This window comes from Lipotes vexillifer, unplaced genomic scaffold (genome assembly GCF_000442215.2).
Source record: "Lipotes vexillifer unplaced genomic scaffold, Lipotes_vexillifer_v1.1 scaffold298, whole genome shotgun sequence".
NCBI lineage: Eukaryota > Metazoa > Chordata > Mammalia > Artiodactyla > Lipotidae > Lipotes > Lipotes vexillifer.
In genome coordinates, this window is record NW_006793272.1 from 309,150 (window position 1) to 326,919 (window position 17,770).

The 17,770-nt window shown below is 41.6% G+C and overlaps 1 protein-coding gene across 3 annotated transcripts in view; it reads right to left on the bottom strand.

Moving 5' to 3' along the window:
• Positions 1–17,770, bottom strand: part of AMMECR1 (AMMECR nuclear protein 1) — a 226,322-nt gene that overhangs the window by 94,528 nt on the left and 114,024 nt on the right. The window contains exon 1 of one of the 3 annotated variants that reach the window (XM_007466293.1): positions 12,592–13,071. In XM_007466293.1, coding sequence (XP_007466355.1) covers positions 12,592–13,064 — 473 coding nt within the window. In that variant the 5' untranslated portion in view covers positions 13,065–13,071. Of the gene's footprint in view, positions 1–12,591; positions 13,231–17,770 lie in introns of those variants that run through there. The other 2 variants (XM_007466292.1, XM_007466294.1) reach the window with 2 other exon arrangements.

Consider the following 17,770-nt stretch of genomic DNA (forward strand, 5'->3'; position numbering starts at 1 on the left):
AAAAAAAAAAAAAAAAAATTAAAAGAAAAAGAACCATAACGATACATCCACTAGACTAATCTAAAGCTAATTTAATAAATAACATCATTCAATAATTAGTACACAATTCTCCTATAATTATTATAATTCCCAGTACCTACCTTATGTGGGTTACATTTGCAACATCCAAGTAAAATTTCTTCATTAATTTATGGAGGATAAAAGTGGCTTAAAGCCATTTAATTCTATAATAATTAGGGTGGTTTATTTTTTCAATTACATAATCTTTGCAGCTATTCAATTTTCCCAGCTTTATGTTTGAGATACTGAAGTTTAGAAGAAAAAAAAAAAGAACACCGAACATAGAAGGCACTCGGGCAAAGGGTGATAAAACCAATGTTAATCTAACTGACTTATGCTGAATGTCTATTGATGAATGAAAGTACTCTGTCTACACAGCAGACTCCTACTTGTGTTATTTCCCAGTCTCTTGTCCAGGCTTCATGACATTCGTGACATTAAGGAACCTGCTGAGGCACAATTAACTGGACAAAAAGGAAACTTTACCAAGACAGAGGCAATTCACAAGCCATTAACAGTTAAAAAATTGTCAACTGGCAGACCTTCATTTCCCAATGCCTGAATTACAGCAACAGTCTCGTGATGGATCCCCTTTCTTGCTAGGATCTCCCCCACTTCAAACTACCTTTGTGGCACCCATTGACTACTTTCTAATGCTCATTCTGACCTCTGTATCTTTAAGTTGTTTCCCTGTCTAGAATGCTTGATCTATCTATGAAAAAGGCCCACCCCGCCCGAATCCTACTTTGTCCACGAAGCCCTCCTATATAACCCCAGCCCACATTAGTCTTTGTCCAAACTCCTACAGACCTCATTGTCTCCATCACTCACTTGGCCATTAAGTCATATGTGACCTCATTACTTGTTTCCTGAATCTTGTCTCCTCGATATGACTGCAAGCTTTTTTAAAGGCAGGAAGCATGGCTTATGTCTATTTTACAGATCACTCACCTGCACCCAAAAAGGAGCCTACCACAGTGTTCTGCCCACAACAGTTATATCACTTGTTGAACTGAAATATCAGAATTAACCATAATATGAAGAGCAGTACTAGCTTAGAATAAGAGAGAGGTTTTGAGGTAAAACACACTGTCTTAAGATAATGCTGGCAAATAAATCCTGAAGCTTGAACAAATATTCATTTTTAAATGTCTATAAGCAAAGGGATAATAATCATGGTGGAATTTCTATTTTCTCCTTTAGAAGTGCAGAGGCATCTCTAAATGGAAGAAGTTAGAAACTGCTCCAAAATTCAAATTAATGCATTACAATTCAGTGCTATTACTTAAGAATGTCTGCACCTCTGCTAATGATAAAGAACCTCATACTGGTTGTGTAGACAACAGGGCAAATAAACAACTTTCAAGACCCATGACTTTACCATACCTATTATTTCACAGATGCCACTACCGCATTTAGATGTGAGCTCTCCATTAGAAACAAATGTGTACACTATAAGAAGCAATTTCAAAAAGTGCTTAACCAGTTTATACGCACACATATGGACTGAAAGGCCTTACTTATAATATCCCATGAGGCAAGGTGTCTTCCAATTTTCCATCTCTCTAGAAAACACATTTTCTCAGAAATATCAGGATTAACTGTCAAAACTAATGTTCTCCTTTAATGCTTTGGCCCCTCCTTCCACCTTTAAAAGTGAGTGAACAAGGGCCAAGCTCTGACCTGTCAAAGATGTTTCCTTATGTTATTATTAGCAAATTCGTTAGAAAGCCCTAAAGAACAGAGGATGAGATAACGACCTAAAAGGAAAGCTAGAAAATCAAGCTCTGTTCAAATACAGGTAGTTGGTATTAAGTCTACTAACAAAGCAAATGATAAATGCCAGGTCGAATACTAACTGAAATGTTACTAGTTTGAAATGTTTTTTTTAAAAATGGTTGTTTCTGCCTGTAATGCCTTTAATCTAGTTTACTCATAATTTTCAGTGAGTTTGGAAAAATAATACTTCAAAGCCTAAATTAGGCTCTCCTGTAAGGGGAAGGGTAAGCTGGGACGAAGTGGGAATAGGCTTCATGCATCTCTAATGTGGGTTGGTAAGATCTTTAAAAGATTCTCAACATTCCTATGAAAACTTACTTGCTTGAGGTAGAGCCACTATTACGCACCTTTAAAAGGTAAGCTAAACATGGTGCTTATAGTTAACAGTACTGTACACTTACAAAATGTGTTAACAGGTTCGATCGCATGTTATGTGTTTTTTACCACAATAAAAAGAGACTTGCTAAACTCAGTATACATCTATATGATTGAAGAGAAATTCATTAACCAACAGTAGCTGATACCCCAGTTACCTCTGAAAGTGTAATTTGCAAATTAAATCGACCACAGTGGGTCCCGTTAAGAGACACTGGAGATAAGGTACAGAAGAGCCAAGTATACTCAGTAGGATGCCTTCCTATGACTGCATTCTGCAATCAGACATTACATCTGGCTCTCTCCTTTCATAGTATCTGTTCCATAATCTTTGTGATGGAGAATAACTATGAGCAGCAAGCTATGTAAAAGAAACGTCATACATCTAAGGAGAGGCTATTAATACCTAAATACACAGGCCTAAAAATAAGACACACCTGAATACCTGAGGATTTATAACTACGTTCAAGGATAAATCAAGAAAAAAAAAAAAAGGATAATGACCAGAGAGTGGCTACATTTATCCATTTGGACTATACTTAAGCTACTTGTGCCACGGCTCCCAAACTTACCCAGAGGCCTCATTCTGAGGACACGATGTGAATGGTTTTATACGTGGTCTCTAGGAAGCACTCGGGGGACCCGTACGCAAGTCCTCTTATGTTATTAAACTTCATGCTGTGCATCTGTTGCTGATAGGAATCATTTCCTTTTAACCAGAGTGCCAGGACTCTTGGTCCTAAAGGAGGGACACCTAGGTTTGTATCATGTAAAATACGCCTCTTGCAGCAGTCCTGCTCCAGAGTCTACACTTGGTCTCTTTATCTGCCCTGAATCCAGGCATCACCTCACTTGACAACAATCTCATTTTTCTCCTTCACTGATTCCCACGTGCCCCCTACTCCTGCCTCCAGCCCTGTGTGACTCTCTGTCTCCACAGAGCCATGCTCTCTGTGTGGAAGGGTGGATTTCTGCGAAACAACTTGCCGAACAGGGCAATGGTTAGAGGACTTCGTAGAGTAAAATACACCACAAACCACCTATCACCTCATTAGTGTCAGAGAAATAGAGGCAGTATCATTCCCATTTGTTCTTGTGGGTTTTTCTTTAAATTGACAAGGGTGTAGGGTAGATGGATGCAGGAAATGAACAAACATTTTCAACCACTGACTGCGTAGCCCCCTACTTCTACCATCAAAGAGTTATTCCACAAAATCAAGTACCTGGCCAACCTACTGGCAAGTTTTTTGTTTCTAATGCAAACAAAGCGTGGGAGTTTGTTTGTTTTAATCATGGGGAACTTCATGAAATGCATGGAGAGCAATACTCTAACACAGAAAAAAGGCCAGAAGACTTCATGAGATTCTTCTTTAGTGAATAAATCACCAACACTTGTCTTCCACTTACCACCTTAAAAAAAAAAAAAGTGAAAGGAGCACCCAGCATCTAAACACTTACCTCACTGTTGTTCAAAATCAGGACACAGAGGGTATCTGTCTTACTACAATGAGGTTTGTACTGAGGTCCAAGTTGTACCAGAGATGTAACTATGTGCACCCAAACCACCTATACCTAACCATGTGGTCTTTAGGCTACATAAGCAATACCACTGTCACAGAGAAGAAACACACCAACGTGACTAGCACATGAGCATTTCTTTGAGGCAGACACAGTGCTGTGGCCGTTAGGCTGACAGCACCAAAACCGATTTTTCATAGATCCCATACTATGAGAATGACTCAAAGATCCACCAGTGCCTGAAGCAAAGCAGAGAATCTGGTGTCACCACCTTGCAGCAATCCAAGATCTCACTATAAGATATGTTACTACAATTGTGTGTCATATGCTTACAGAAAGTATATGGAATGGCAAGGCGGGCTACATAGGCAGTTAAGTCAATCTCACTACTTTCCATTACTAGAGAGCTGGTCAGCATCTTCTGGCAGGATACTGCATAATACAGTCAACTGTGCTCTCCCAGCATTGCATGTGGCTTTGGGTCACAGTGTGGATTATCTGTAAAATGAAACAGGGGAAAGGCAAGAATCATCAAGACTATCCCAGACCTTATTTTAAAAACTAATATTAGCAGGCCTGGACTCAAGCAGAACTTTTCACATTTGCCTATCCACTGAAGATTGCAAAGGTCACAAAGCAATATGGCTAATCCTGTCCACTGATAACATCTCTCTTTCACTGCTGAGCAAAGCTGCAAAACAGATCCAGCTTGATTCTTTGTTTTCTAAGCTTGAGGACATAGGACCTAGAATCTAGTACCAGACAGTACTTTCAGTCCTTCACAAACTTCCTTTAATCCAAGGCCTGAAACTATTGGTTGGCCAAAAAGTTCGTCTGGGTTTTTCTGTACAATCATACGGAAAAACCTGAACGAACTTTTTGGCCAACCCAATACAAGTTTCTGAGATGGTCCTCCACGAGGCTCTATTTTGTTGACAACTGTGCTGTGACAAACACATAAGGAAATAGAAGAGTCACTGAGTGCTTTCAAATTCATAAGCCTGAAGACTGAGAAAATGTATAAACCTACATTAGGGAAACCCAACATTCTGTCAGGTATTTTTACTAGCAAGACAAAGCTTAAAACTATCACTGATCTCTACCCATTTCGGCAGTTCAAAGTCACGACTGGGGAGACCTGGAGGCTGGAGAGATCCCAAGAGACCAACCAAACCAAATCATCACAATAGCTCTTTGCTGCTCTGTGGTTCTGTTAATTAAAAAAGAAATGACATTTGCTAACTGCCCACACTTGAAATATACATATTAAGAAATCTGATTTCATGTGACCAACTATTTGTTTCGTCCCATCCCCTCCCCCACCAGGTTTTTAACTGACACCACCATCCTCCTGGTTCCTCAGACTTACAAAGTCTGAATTATGTTCAAAGCCTCACTTGCCCCAGCAATGGGAATTTCGTAGATTTCTTTTTCCTGCGATGCCTCTTTACTCACATGCAATCACCTGATTTCAGATCCTCATCCAAGAGCTCTCTCAGCTATCTTTATACGTGATCCAAATTCGATCAAACCAACATGTCTTCTCCTTTCTCTCAAATTAGATAACAGCTGGGAATAGGTGAAAGGTGGGCGGGGTAGGTTCTTACACTTGGGATCAAATTTCATCGCCATTCCAACAGAGCTGTTGACCAAACTTCTCCTGAGCACAAGAATAGCTAGGCACCGAGCCAAGAAAAGAAGAGGCAATGATGGAAACCAAAAAACAGGTGAGCTGCAATCTTCCCACTCCTACACAAAACCTGCTCCTAGGGTGCGAGTCTCTGCATACACTGACAACTTCTTCTGCTTCCTGATTTTTCAACATTCCTTTATTCACAAACTCTGTCCCTGGGGCACGTTCCCTACTTTCGCAACGCCAGTTTTCCTCCTGCCCTCATCACCTTAAGCCTCGCTGGGCTCCCCTACCTTGAGACTCCTCTCCTCCCAATTCATCCTACATTCTAGAGGGCTCGTCTGCAAATTCTGGTCCCTTCCTAACATGGGAAACTATCATCGGATCCAATATTTCTTATCCAGAATTCCCAGAGGGTTCCCAGGACAAAAGGCTACTTTCCATTTCCTTGAAGTTTTATGATCTTAGAGACCAGAGCAAGGGGATTGGTATGGCGAATACTGAGTGTGCAAGTTGCTGACTGAAGACAGCTGCTGGGAATCCCCAAGTGCTCTGGCAAGGGGTGTGGCGGTGACAGCAACTGGTTTGAGAACAACCAAGTAAGACTTCCAGATCTACTGGTCATACCCACTCTTACCAAAAGTCTCTGTACTTCTGCCATTTAAAAGGTTGGCTCAAAAGTTGTCCTCTCCCAAAAGCCTTCTTCCTGACCACTCCTTTACCCCCCACGTCATGACCATGCTTAGGTACAACATTTTTCATGTATCTAATTCACCTGTAATCACGTATACATTGCTCTGTAAGCATTTTAAGAAACTCTGATATCTGTATCATATCTTGAACAAGACTGTGAGCTCTGTGAGGATAGAACTATTTCTTCTATTTCTCTAGTTTCCATCCATGGAACTCAGCATAATGTATATGCTAAAAAAACAAACAAACAGAAAAACAAAACAAAACGGGGTTTTCCCCCAGTGACATATAATTTCCACTCAGCTACTCAACACTAACATTTTTAAGGTTGAGCAAGTTTGAAAGTATGATACATTAAAAGCTGTAGAAAATACATCCACGCTTGACAGAAAAGATGCCACTTACAGTTGGACCAAACATAAAATACGCCCCGCCCAACCAGCTATATTATTGCCCATACTTTTTCCTATGGGCGCTTTTCTTTCTACTACATAAGCTTGTGGCTCATTTTTGCTCTTAGCAACACTAACTACAGAAGCTCAACTCTGAATAAGTTTACTGTTGGGAATCTACTCTTCCCACCTACACAACCACTGGCTTCCCACACTGTTTCCAGTGTCCTGTGAGCGACTGCCCAATTACTGATTGTGGAAAGACAGCTTACACACTGAAGGTCCATTCTTGGCAGCCCCTGGGTTTTACTGCTGGTCCTCACTCACTTAGCTTAATTGATTCAGAACAGTATCAAAAAGAGACATTATTACACAAGTTGGGGGAAAAAAAGACTATTTAAGAAAATTTAAATGCAAAAGCCCTGGTCATTGTGCTGCTTTAAAACAGGCAAGCATGTGTGACATGGAGAGCACAGAAAAACGCCTATTGAAATAGGGAACTTTGACTAATCTCATTGCACAAGTTTTAGTGTTTCACACATATACATTCTCAAAAAGATGGTCTGTTAATGGGAAGCACAACTGACTTCAAAATTATAATAAATTGCCGTAATAGGGTATAGTGTTTTAACGCAAATACAATTTCAAAAAGTGTATAGTCTTTTAAAGACAACAATGTGAATGTTAGTATGTTTCTGAGAAACACATACTAGAAAAAAGCAACTTATGCATATGGGCTAACAGAGCATTTTTCTCTTTCTCAGTAGTGGTCCTTCTTCCCACTGGACTGAGAGATCCCAGCAGAAGTTCCTTCTTGGTTGGTACCCACTAACTGGGACCTGGACACAGCACAAACACAATACATAAGCAAGAAAAATCATGAGCTAGATTATCACTTCCTTTGGCCACATGGGGGAGAAGGTAAAATAAGCAATGAGTTTTCCTTTGTAACTAAATATACCTTGCCCTACGTACACCTTTATGTATGGATATAAAAATAATTTTGTAATTTATATTTCTACATCCTACCATTTCAGTCACTGATGGTCTTTACAGCATAAATGACAACTGGGGGCATGCCTGCTTTCTTTTCTACCAGTAAGAGAGGACACCAGATTGCCTTCCAATGGAAATCAACACTGTTGAAAAACAACCCATATAATACATCCAAAAATGCTCAACAATTTTTCAGACAATTTTTTTTTAAAAAAGAAGAACTATCCATTATGACCATTACACTAGCATAGATAAGGAAATCTGTAATGGCTTAGCAGCATCATCTACAAGAAACATATACACCTTCTGGCCATTCTGGTCAGTCTTCATCCAAAAAAGACACACTAGAAATATAATAGTTTGTGTTTAAAATGCTGATTTAATATCACTTTGACCTGAGCTGCATTATCAAATCATCTTTTTTTTACTAACATGCGATAGGATTGTTACTGTTCTGGTGAAACAAAGTGCCTACCTCTCACCTCCCTAGAGCAACCCAATTCCTCCCAAGCACACAGGAAAACAGTAATTTGACTACTGCGACAAGAAAAAGGTAATTGTTCAAACACCTGATCAGAGTCTCTCAAAATCTGCATGTCCAGGAGTGGATTTTTAAAAAATACATTTTGTTCACTGCAATGGAAAAACCACACTTATTGATGTTTCATAGTAAAACATATTTTATGTGCTATGGTCTATACAGAATGTAGTACTGCATTAACTTCAAAGGTGGTAAGAAGATTAAAATTAAAAGTTCATGGGATGTGACATGCAACACAGCATTAAAGATATAAAGACTGAACAATCCCAGTCCCTTAGCAGGATTCTTTTACATTTCTTTGTTAATGACGGAAATTCTTAAAATGCAATCTAGCAAGCATAAGTAAAAGCTTTCAAAATCTCATCACAACATGCTATTTAAGCGAACTAATCATCAAAGCATTTTTTATGGGAACAGAGGGGGACTTGACTTACTAAAATCAATACAACTCACTTAAAGATATACTTGAGCTGCTTTTAATCCCTAAAATGTGCCCCCTACATTTAACAATTTCTGAAAAAAGACCTAAAATTGTACCGCAGGTTTCCAGGTGAGGGTTTCCTCCCTGCCAACCCCACCTCGGACTGAAACCAAACCAAGAACCTCAGACTCTTATGATGATCTTGGCAGCCTTCAATCTCCCTGGTGCTAAGTTAGAAAGACCACAATAAAATATACTAACACGGAAGCAGGAAGTTTTATATTGGAAACTGACAGTGAAAACTGCCCTTCCCTTACAGTTGCTCAACTACTTTATTCAGGTCTTCACCACTCTCTAACCCAGTGGGTCTCAACTTGTGGCCCTGGGAACTGTAGCAGCAGCACCACCAGGGAGCTTGTTAGAAATGCAAATTCACGGCCCCACCCCAGACCGACTGAATCAGAAACTCTGGGAATGGGGCCCAGCAATTTGTGTTTTAACAAGCACTACAGGAGCTTATGATGTACCCTAAAGTTCGAGAACCACTCCTCCCCAAACTTTAATGTGCATAAGAATCACCCGGGGAGCTTGTTAAACTGCAGATTCAAATTCAGCAGGTCTGAGGTGGGGGTCTGTGAACCTACATTTCAAACAAGTTCCCAGGTGATGTCTTCTGCAGACCACACTGCAAGTGTTTCCCAAACTAGCTGTTTACCAAAAATCACCCAGGGTGCTCATAAAATCCGAGTACCCAGGAACCACCCCAGACCAAATTAATCAGAATCTCAGGAGAAAGGCCTAGTCGAATACAACCACTGGTTCTCCTCTTCAGCTGCATGTTAAAATCACCTGGAGAGCTTTCAATAATCCTGATGCCCAGGCCCCATCCAAGACCAATTAAATCAGAATCTCTGCGGTTGGGACGCTGGCGTCCATATTTTAAATAAGTCTTCAGTGATTCGTATGTGCAGGTTGAGAGCGACGGTTCTGGAGTCTAACTGGCTCGACACCTGGCACAGTGGATCCCTTTATGGTAGCAAATGGTTTCCTGTAACGTGGCTGTGTTCCCATCTATTCAATATAAATCTAAGAACTCTGACTTTGAACAGTAAAATGCACCTAAAGTCATTTTTTAAAATCATGTCTTGAATCTTAGTTCTGTGGGCAAATGTGGCTGTGCAACTGAGACCAAGGATTCAGTAATTCATTCCTCACTTTGAACACAAATGTTACCCGTCTTCCATTAAACAGATTTCCACTGTCCTCCCAAGTCCCAGCTACTGCTACCTCTTCGCAGTGAGGTAGGTACTCCAAGAAACAGCAGCAACAGTGAAGAATTTGTATCCACGCAGCCTTTTCCTATAGTGACATCCTCCCCACCAAACCTGAAACAGATAGATCACTGGAAATCTCTAATAACCTTCCAGAGTGGAAGGGTCACTGATGAAGCTAGAACTTCTAAGCCTATAAAAGGCAGATTTCACCAGTGACAGACATTTTGACAGAAAGGTCCTGGGAAGGGATGAAAACGGTGTGCTTTCCCACAGGAGAATGTGCCACTGTCGAAAGCACGTCTTCTGGTGGACAGGGACAGGACCTGAAACAGCACTGCTCATGACACCACGATCCTAATAACTCTGAGGAAAAAAAAAGAAAAGCAATGTGCCTATTTCTGTCTTATGGCCCCCAGCACCAAGCCACACTAATTTACACAATGCTATTAAATATGTAAAACAGAAAGAAAATGGGTTCTGGTTACTAAGGCACTGTCAAGTGATTATAGTTATTTCACTTCCATAATCAAACACTGCTTTTAAGAAACTTTCCTAAATTTTTCCACCATCCACCTCAAAAATGACTTTAAGATAAATGGAAATAAGATACAGTCCTCTTTCCACTTAAGTGAACTTTCATTCTCCCCTTGGTCATGTTCAGTGGCTCTTCTAAATTCATTGTTTGGTAGAATACATGACACAGCCAAGGCCTGCTAAATAATAGTTATTATTCTTCCACCATCATTTCAACATATCCACAGTGGTCAAAAGGGTGTCTTATTTTTTCTGTTTAATTCCATGAAAAAGAAATCCAGTGGGTGGACTATTAGAGGAGAATCAATACCTAAATACGTGTGCAAAGTAGCCACTTTTAAATGACATTTTCAAAAGCATTTTCTGTATGAGATGGTCAAGCTCACTTTCCTTTTAAAATTCTTGTTACAGTCATTCAGTTAACCCAAACTCACTTTAAAATGTGTGAAAATAGCACCTCCTGAAAGTGTGTTCGCATATGCTTTGGAGCAATGGAGCGTGAATAGTAAAACAGCCTTTGCCAAACTCATATAACTAAACAGGAGTGAATTTTTGCAGTCCCATGACTTTGCTGAGCCAACCTATGTATCATCCCCAGACTGGCTTTAATACATCATAGACATCCAAGAGAAGGCAGAAAAGTCACAAATAAGTGACTCAACCTAATAAATATTTCATAGATTTTTTTTTTTTAACATGGCAGTCTTTTTCAAGATGAATTCTACTTCTTAACCAAAAACTAAATCGGCTAAGTACAGGTGTGGGTTTAGGATTTAAGCTTCTAGAATTAAAACTATGAAATTTATCAAGATATTTAATTTATTTGACAAAGTATCAGTCTCTATGCTCTTTCATGCATTTCTTATGAACCAATGCCCAAAGAGGAACCAAGTCTGAAAGAAAAAGCACAGACCACAGAAGAGTGGCAAAAATACATTTCAAGCATCAAAGCCAAAGAAAACAAACGAAGCAAATTTATAATTTCCAGGACACTTTATTGTAATTTCCACTTTACATATTAATTGAATATTTTTAGTCTAGGCAGAAGTGTTTATACGTATCCAGTCGCAGTCTAATCCCCTAATCTCACAAAATGAAAAGAAGCAGTTTAAAAAGAACATCAATTCAGGTATTTATGATATGGGGACAAGGGGCACTTGTCTTAGCTAGAAAAAGGGTTGATGCTTTTCAGTATAAGTTTCACTGAAATTTTCCTCTATTATTTTTCCTGTTGATGCTAAGTACTCATAATAAAAACAATCACCCTCTTTGTCATTCTGCCCTTCCTTGGGCTTTACATTCTGTCTAGCATTTAACTCAAAAAGTCAGTTTATACTCAGTTTACACATAAAAAAAACAACATATGCCCCATCTCCCACACATCCAAGTGGACAGGGACTAGAATTAACCTGGCTTTTAGCTGTAACCGTGTTATTTTAAATAATTTCACCCACACACTTGAAGGGTAAAATAACTAAAAGTACAAAACCGAAGGAAACCGTAAAAATTCCTACACACTTACTGTTCAACTATTTCTCGAACTGTCGAGCCTAACATGGGTTTCTTAAAAGTGAAATCGACACAAAAGCGAATGTACGCTTAATGTACAAACTGACAGTGGCTCTATGGGGACAGCTCTCTTTGAATGAGCTATTACCCAGACGGTGGAATGAAAAAAAAAAAAAAAAAAAAAAAAGTCTCACTCTTTAAATGTGAGAGAGCCGGCGGGGCGCTTCACTAGAAACACATTTTAATGGGTATGTTCGGATAAAAATAGGTACTAAGGGAAAATGTGTTTTGAAAAAACCTCCCCCCTCCTCAGGACACGAGGAAACCCGAAAGAAAAAGATGGGTAAACTTCATTGGCTCCGGAGCTAAGTTCCATCACTAGCAGAACAGAAGTTGGATAGTTGCTATTTTTCACGCTGCAATGGAAGAGTAACTCTCCATGTGCAAGGTACGCGGGGCGGGAATACCGGCGGGGCTTTCACAGGGGGTCAAGGAAACCCAAGCCAGGAGAAGTCAACATCGTGAGGGAACCAGAGCTCCCAAACCCGGGCGAACGAGACGCAGGGTGGCGAAGGAGAGGAGAGGGTCAAAACTCCTCGAAGTTCTCTCAAAGAGAAAGTGAACACCTCTGGGAACCAGCGCGCCATCTCTCGCAGCAGCACCCCGCTCCAAGTGTGAGGCGCTTGCCTCTGAGGGCAGAAAGCGCGGGGTGCCCTTACTCAGGGCGAGCGGCTCCGGGGACCCGGGGCAGCGAGAGGGGCAGGGGCAGGGGCAGCGGCCGGCGGGGAGGCTGACTCGTACTTTGCCTCAACTCTGAGCCCCATCCCGAGCGCAAGGGAGAGGGCGGCGGTGGGCACGGTACTCACTAGGGCTCGTTGGTGAACCGGGGGGTCCGGGGCTGCTGGTATCCGTACAGGTGACAGTAGAGCACATCGAAGCAAAAGCAGCACATCTCCGCTGACACCACCATCTTCCGGGAGCTGGGCGATGAGGACGAGGCGGCGGACGGCAAGGAGGGCGAGGGTGAGGTGACGGCGGCCGGGGGAGAAAGTAGGGTGCCCACTCCGCAGCTCGGAGGGGGCGACAGGGAGATTCCCCCGCCGCCGCCGCCGCAGCCCTGGGGGGGAGAGAGGGTACAGCCGCTGCCGCTACCTCCTCCGGCTAGACCTCCTAGACCGTTGAGCCGCGTACCGGCGCCTCCTAGTCCCAGCTCCCCGGCTCGGCACTGGCTCTCTCCGCTGCAGTGGGAGGAGGAGGAGGCGCCACCACCGCCACCCGAGCCAGAGGGGGGCGAACTGGACAGTTTCTGCTTCTTCACCCCGCAGCAACCCGCCGCCATCTTGGAACACTCTCCCCCACGCAGCGCTTCCGACCCATAAGTGAGGCGAGCTGGCGGCGGGGGCGAGCACGCTGCGGCCCCGGCCGCCGGGGGCGCGCCTGGGGCTCGCAGGCCACGCGCGCGCGCGCCGCTACCTGACCCGGACGCCCGGCCACGCGGCCAGCCCTCGCGCGCCTCCGCCCCGGCGCGCGCCCCGCGCTTTCGCGGCTCGGCACCTCGCGCCTGTCCCGCCGGCCTCGCGCCTCCTCCTCCGAGCCGAGCCTCAGCCTCCCTCCCCGGGGCTGTCGGAGGATGAAAGACTCGAAGCCTAGTAGGAAGGAAGGAGGAGGAAAGAAGAAGAAAGCGGAGAGTGGGAGCAAAGGGAAGAGGTGGGCACGCCCCGGGTCAGAGGAGGGAAAGGGAAACTCGTGGGAGGGGAGGGGGGAGAAAGTCCGAAGTAAGTGTCCAAGTCTCAAAGCCCAGCTCGATGACGGGCGCTGCACATAGTGTTAGTGACACTTGAGCTGAGTTACGTGGAACCTGAGCCACCGGCCTCAAATACGCTGGGTTCTGAACTGCCAGAGTGTGAGCAAGCAGGTGCTCAGAGCTCCACACCTGAGATCGCCCCTCTAAAGTCTGTACAAATCAGTCGGGGAAATGGCCACACGGCAGTGGCTCAATCTGAGCACGCACCAGAAGTTTTCCAAGATTATGGTAAAAGAGCAATACTCTTTCCATTCCTTATCAACAAATACTGCAGCCCGATTGAATCTATATATCCTCTGTTTGTTCCTCACCTTCCCCTCCTAGCCCCGTGAAGACGTTTAAAAGCAAAAAATAAAGTCCTAACCAACACCTCACTGGTTCACAGATGTTAACTGTGCTCTGGAACTTGCGGCGGTGGGTAATTGGGAGAAGGAGCTGGCTTGGGAACAAAGCAAACTAGAAATGTATCTGTAGTCAGCATAGATCTTACAGGTAAATAGGGCAGGTAGTATACTTAGTCACAAGTTGAAAGATTTTGTTTAGGCATATAATTAGATAGTCGTTAGTATTCATTTAAAAAATTTCTCAAGGAATGCTTGGATGGATGAGGTAGATGAGTGAGTCAGTCCCATTCTGGGCACCCGAGACAATCAATCATCAAATGTAAACATTCATAGAAATGAACCTGATAGAAACAGAAAGTGTAAGTTTTTTTGCATCGTGTCCACGCCATGCCGAAACATCTAGACAAAGTGAGGTATCTATCTGCATACTTGGAGGCATCAGAGGATTGATCAGATTTGTCACCTTTGAGCTAAAATGTGTGGGATCTTGCAAATAGGTGAGGGCTGTTCATTCCCCTTGGGGGAAAAATAAGTTTATTCATTCAGCATATATTGAGCCTCTGTGCCATAGTACGTGCATGACACTGTACTTACGTTAAAATCCAGGAAGTACACTTCCCACTCTCAAAGAGTTTATGAATTAAGTCAGATCTGTGTACCTAATCAGATAAATAGCTACTATTTATTGAGCACTTTTTGGGTTCTGAGTACCATGCCTCATCTTACCCCATAACCCTTCAAATAATATGTTATGTCATTTGATCCTCACAGTAACCCTCTGAAGTTGCTCATTTACAGATGAGGAAATTGAACCTCAGTAGTAACTTGCCCAACATCACACACCTAGAAGGTGATGGAGTCAGGATTTGAACGCAGGCATGTCTGACTCCAAAAACCATGCCGGTGTGCTACACTGCCTCTCAATACCAGTGTATGATAGAAAGCTAGAGATGGATAAAAGATGGTGGCATTAAGCTACAGCAGGTGGAACAGAGGTTAAATAAAAATAAGAACTTAGTTCTTAAGGAAAGATTGAGAAACACTGAAATATGTTACCAAGGAAAGATGAAGACTCTCCTTAAAGAGAGATTTTATGAAATAGACAGATCAATTGTCTAGGATGGTTAGATACAACCCGAAGACAAAAGAGATGGTTTAACTAGTTTGTGATATGTGATCACATCCTCTCAAACCTCATCATCCCTGTTAGAACTATCCCTGTTAGATAGTTAGAACTGTTAGAACTGTTTGAGGCAAAATAACAACTTATTGTCAACCACTAGTGTAGTTTTGAAAAATGCATTAATTTGTTTGTCTGTGTTGCAGAAGAGAAGGCATATTGTTTTTTTAAAAATGCTCCACGACAACCGGTACACTGTTAGGGTGTTTTGTTTTGTTTTGTTTTGTTTTGTTTTGTTTTGTACTTTATCCTTAACTGTCAGAGCCTACCTTTTAATTTGTTTGAAACTAGGTCAAATACAATATCAGACAATAGGTACCAATTTATTCACCACTCCACTAAGAAGTGGTCACTTCTAGAGTAGAAAAGCAGTGCCATTTAATGACATCACACAACAGTTTAGCACAGGAAGCAAAGTAGGATACCACGGATGGCTGCTTCTGCTAGGGGAATTCAGGAAAGCAGAACGTAATCTCCCGATTTAGAATTTGGCCAGTAGACAAGAGTCTAACGCCCCTACTCTTGTGAAAATAGCAAGGAATCTTTAATAAGCACCAGTAGTCATGTCCTCAGTTCTGCATTTCATCTAAAAGACAAAACACTATCATGGCTCTAGTACCAGGCTAGGGGACTGAAGCAATGGGAAACCCTAAGACAAGGACATCCCAGTTGAATTACAAAAATAGCTTTTTCCCCAAGGATTTAAAATTCCAATTACAAACCTCACAAGCATAAAGGAAATAGACAAACCCAAACATGATCATTGCAGAAAAGACATCATTATTTGACCACTAAGCATTACTATCTGAAGTACTTTGTTGAATTGGCTGGCTAAAAGGGGGAAAAACACTCTAACTTTTTTCTCTGTGCTAACTTCTTCTGAGCCTGGCTCGTCTCCCGTACTAACCTTGAGCCTCAAGATGCTTTGCAAATCCCTTGGCAGGCAGTGGTGGTGGTAGTAATGCCTCCTTTTAGCCTTTGAGGAAATACCTCTCCTGGTCTTGTTTTCTTGCAAAGTCACCACCATAGAAATAAACATATTTCATTCAAACATAAATAAAATCCACAGATCAAATTCTGTGGGAAAAAAACTTATTTTTACATCTCAGCAAAGTGCACACTGGATGGGGAAACTGACCTTGTTCAGGATTCTCTTGACTTGAAGTGTAAAGGTCAAAGTATGATAAAGCAAATGTGTTTCTACCCGATGCTGATACTGGAGTGATAATATCCTCCAGAGGAAACGTTAAGGTGCCTTCTGCTTTTTGTAACTGACTGTCAAGCTGGGAGCTAACGATTCCACGTTTCTTTTAAATAAAAAAAAAGTAAATAGGCCATAGTCTCTTTGTCGACAAAGCACATTCAAACTGTAAGCATTTCTGCTTCTGCATCTGCCTCTAAATGGCCGTTAAGTAACTCTTGTCAAATGTTTTGTTATACAACTGTGAAAAGCTAACGCACATTATTTACTATGTGGTAAAACTGGGAATTGAATTACACCCAATAGATCCTGATTATTTTACCATTACCTCAATTTATTCTCATGCTTACAATATAGTTACTTTTCATTTCAGAAAAAGAGAATCATTGTAATTCGATGAGTAGTGAACCCTTTTATGTTGCAAAATTATTTTCTTAGGTTTCTGGCAGCGTGGGTGAGAAGAGGAACGTTCACATAGTTCAATGAAAAAAACTTCCATTTATGCCCAAACAAGTGTTATTTTTATCCTCTGTCATCAAACTTTCTCAACTGTCATCCTTGAACAACTGCAGAATGTAATATTATTAGCTACCACTTTGATCTAACCTTGTACACATATGACACATGGTTCTGGTGGCGGAGGTGGTGATCAGTTCCCTTTTATACTTGAATGAATATGTGAATAAATACTGAAATTCTTTACCTACTTTTCAATTCAAATGGATAAATCAGCTTTTGTTTTCTTGATTACAAATCAGCTCCTTCCCTCCTGAAACCTGTTTTTAATGAACACATTAATGAGATGAAGGACCATGGTCTACTTTTGACTGTTTTCTAAATAGTTGTTTCATTTATATCTTCTATTGTCAACTGGAATGCAAGCTAATTGAATGTTGTTTTGCTACCTATTTCCTTGAGACAAAGTTATATGAACTCTTTAATAAGATTTAGGTATGCGAATATCTATACTGAATGTGGGAGTATTAACAAAGCTAGCTAACCGTGGATTGGAAAGGAAAGCTTTTTAGGGAGAAGATGATCAAAGCGAGTGTTATCTTGGGCAGTTAGGGGAGTTGTGAGCAACCAAAACGCGGTGTCTACTATAGCTTGGAGAATCTTTACTTGACTATTTCCCTCTTTTCTCTTTTCTTTAAAGACTTCATCTACTATCCTCTATGCATTTAATGGGGTGAGAAAATGTATATACCGCAAGTGTGTCCCACCTCCACATTTAATTATGAACGTATAGTTGTTTTCCTATAACTAATCTCATCGTGTTCTGGAGCACCTATTCCAGTTGCCTGGAGGCACAGGTTGGGCACAGGTTGGACAGATTAAGGTTGTCGATTAGAATATAAAAATGTGTTCTTCTGAATTAAAAGTCTCTTTTGTGCAAGCATTTGATTTACACTTCAAACACACTCATGGCAGTGAGTGAGTCCCGTAATCTCTGCTGGATCCTAGCTGAACTTTAGCTCATTTTGCCTCACCCTACTCACTTTTTTTTTTTTTTTTT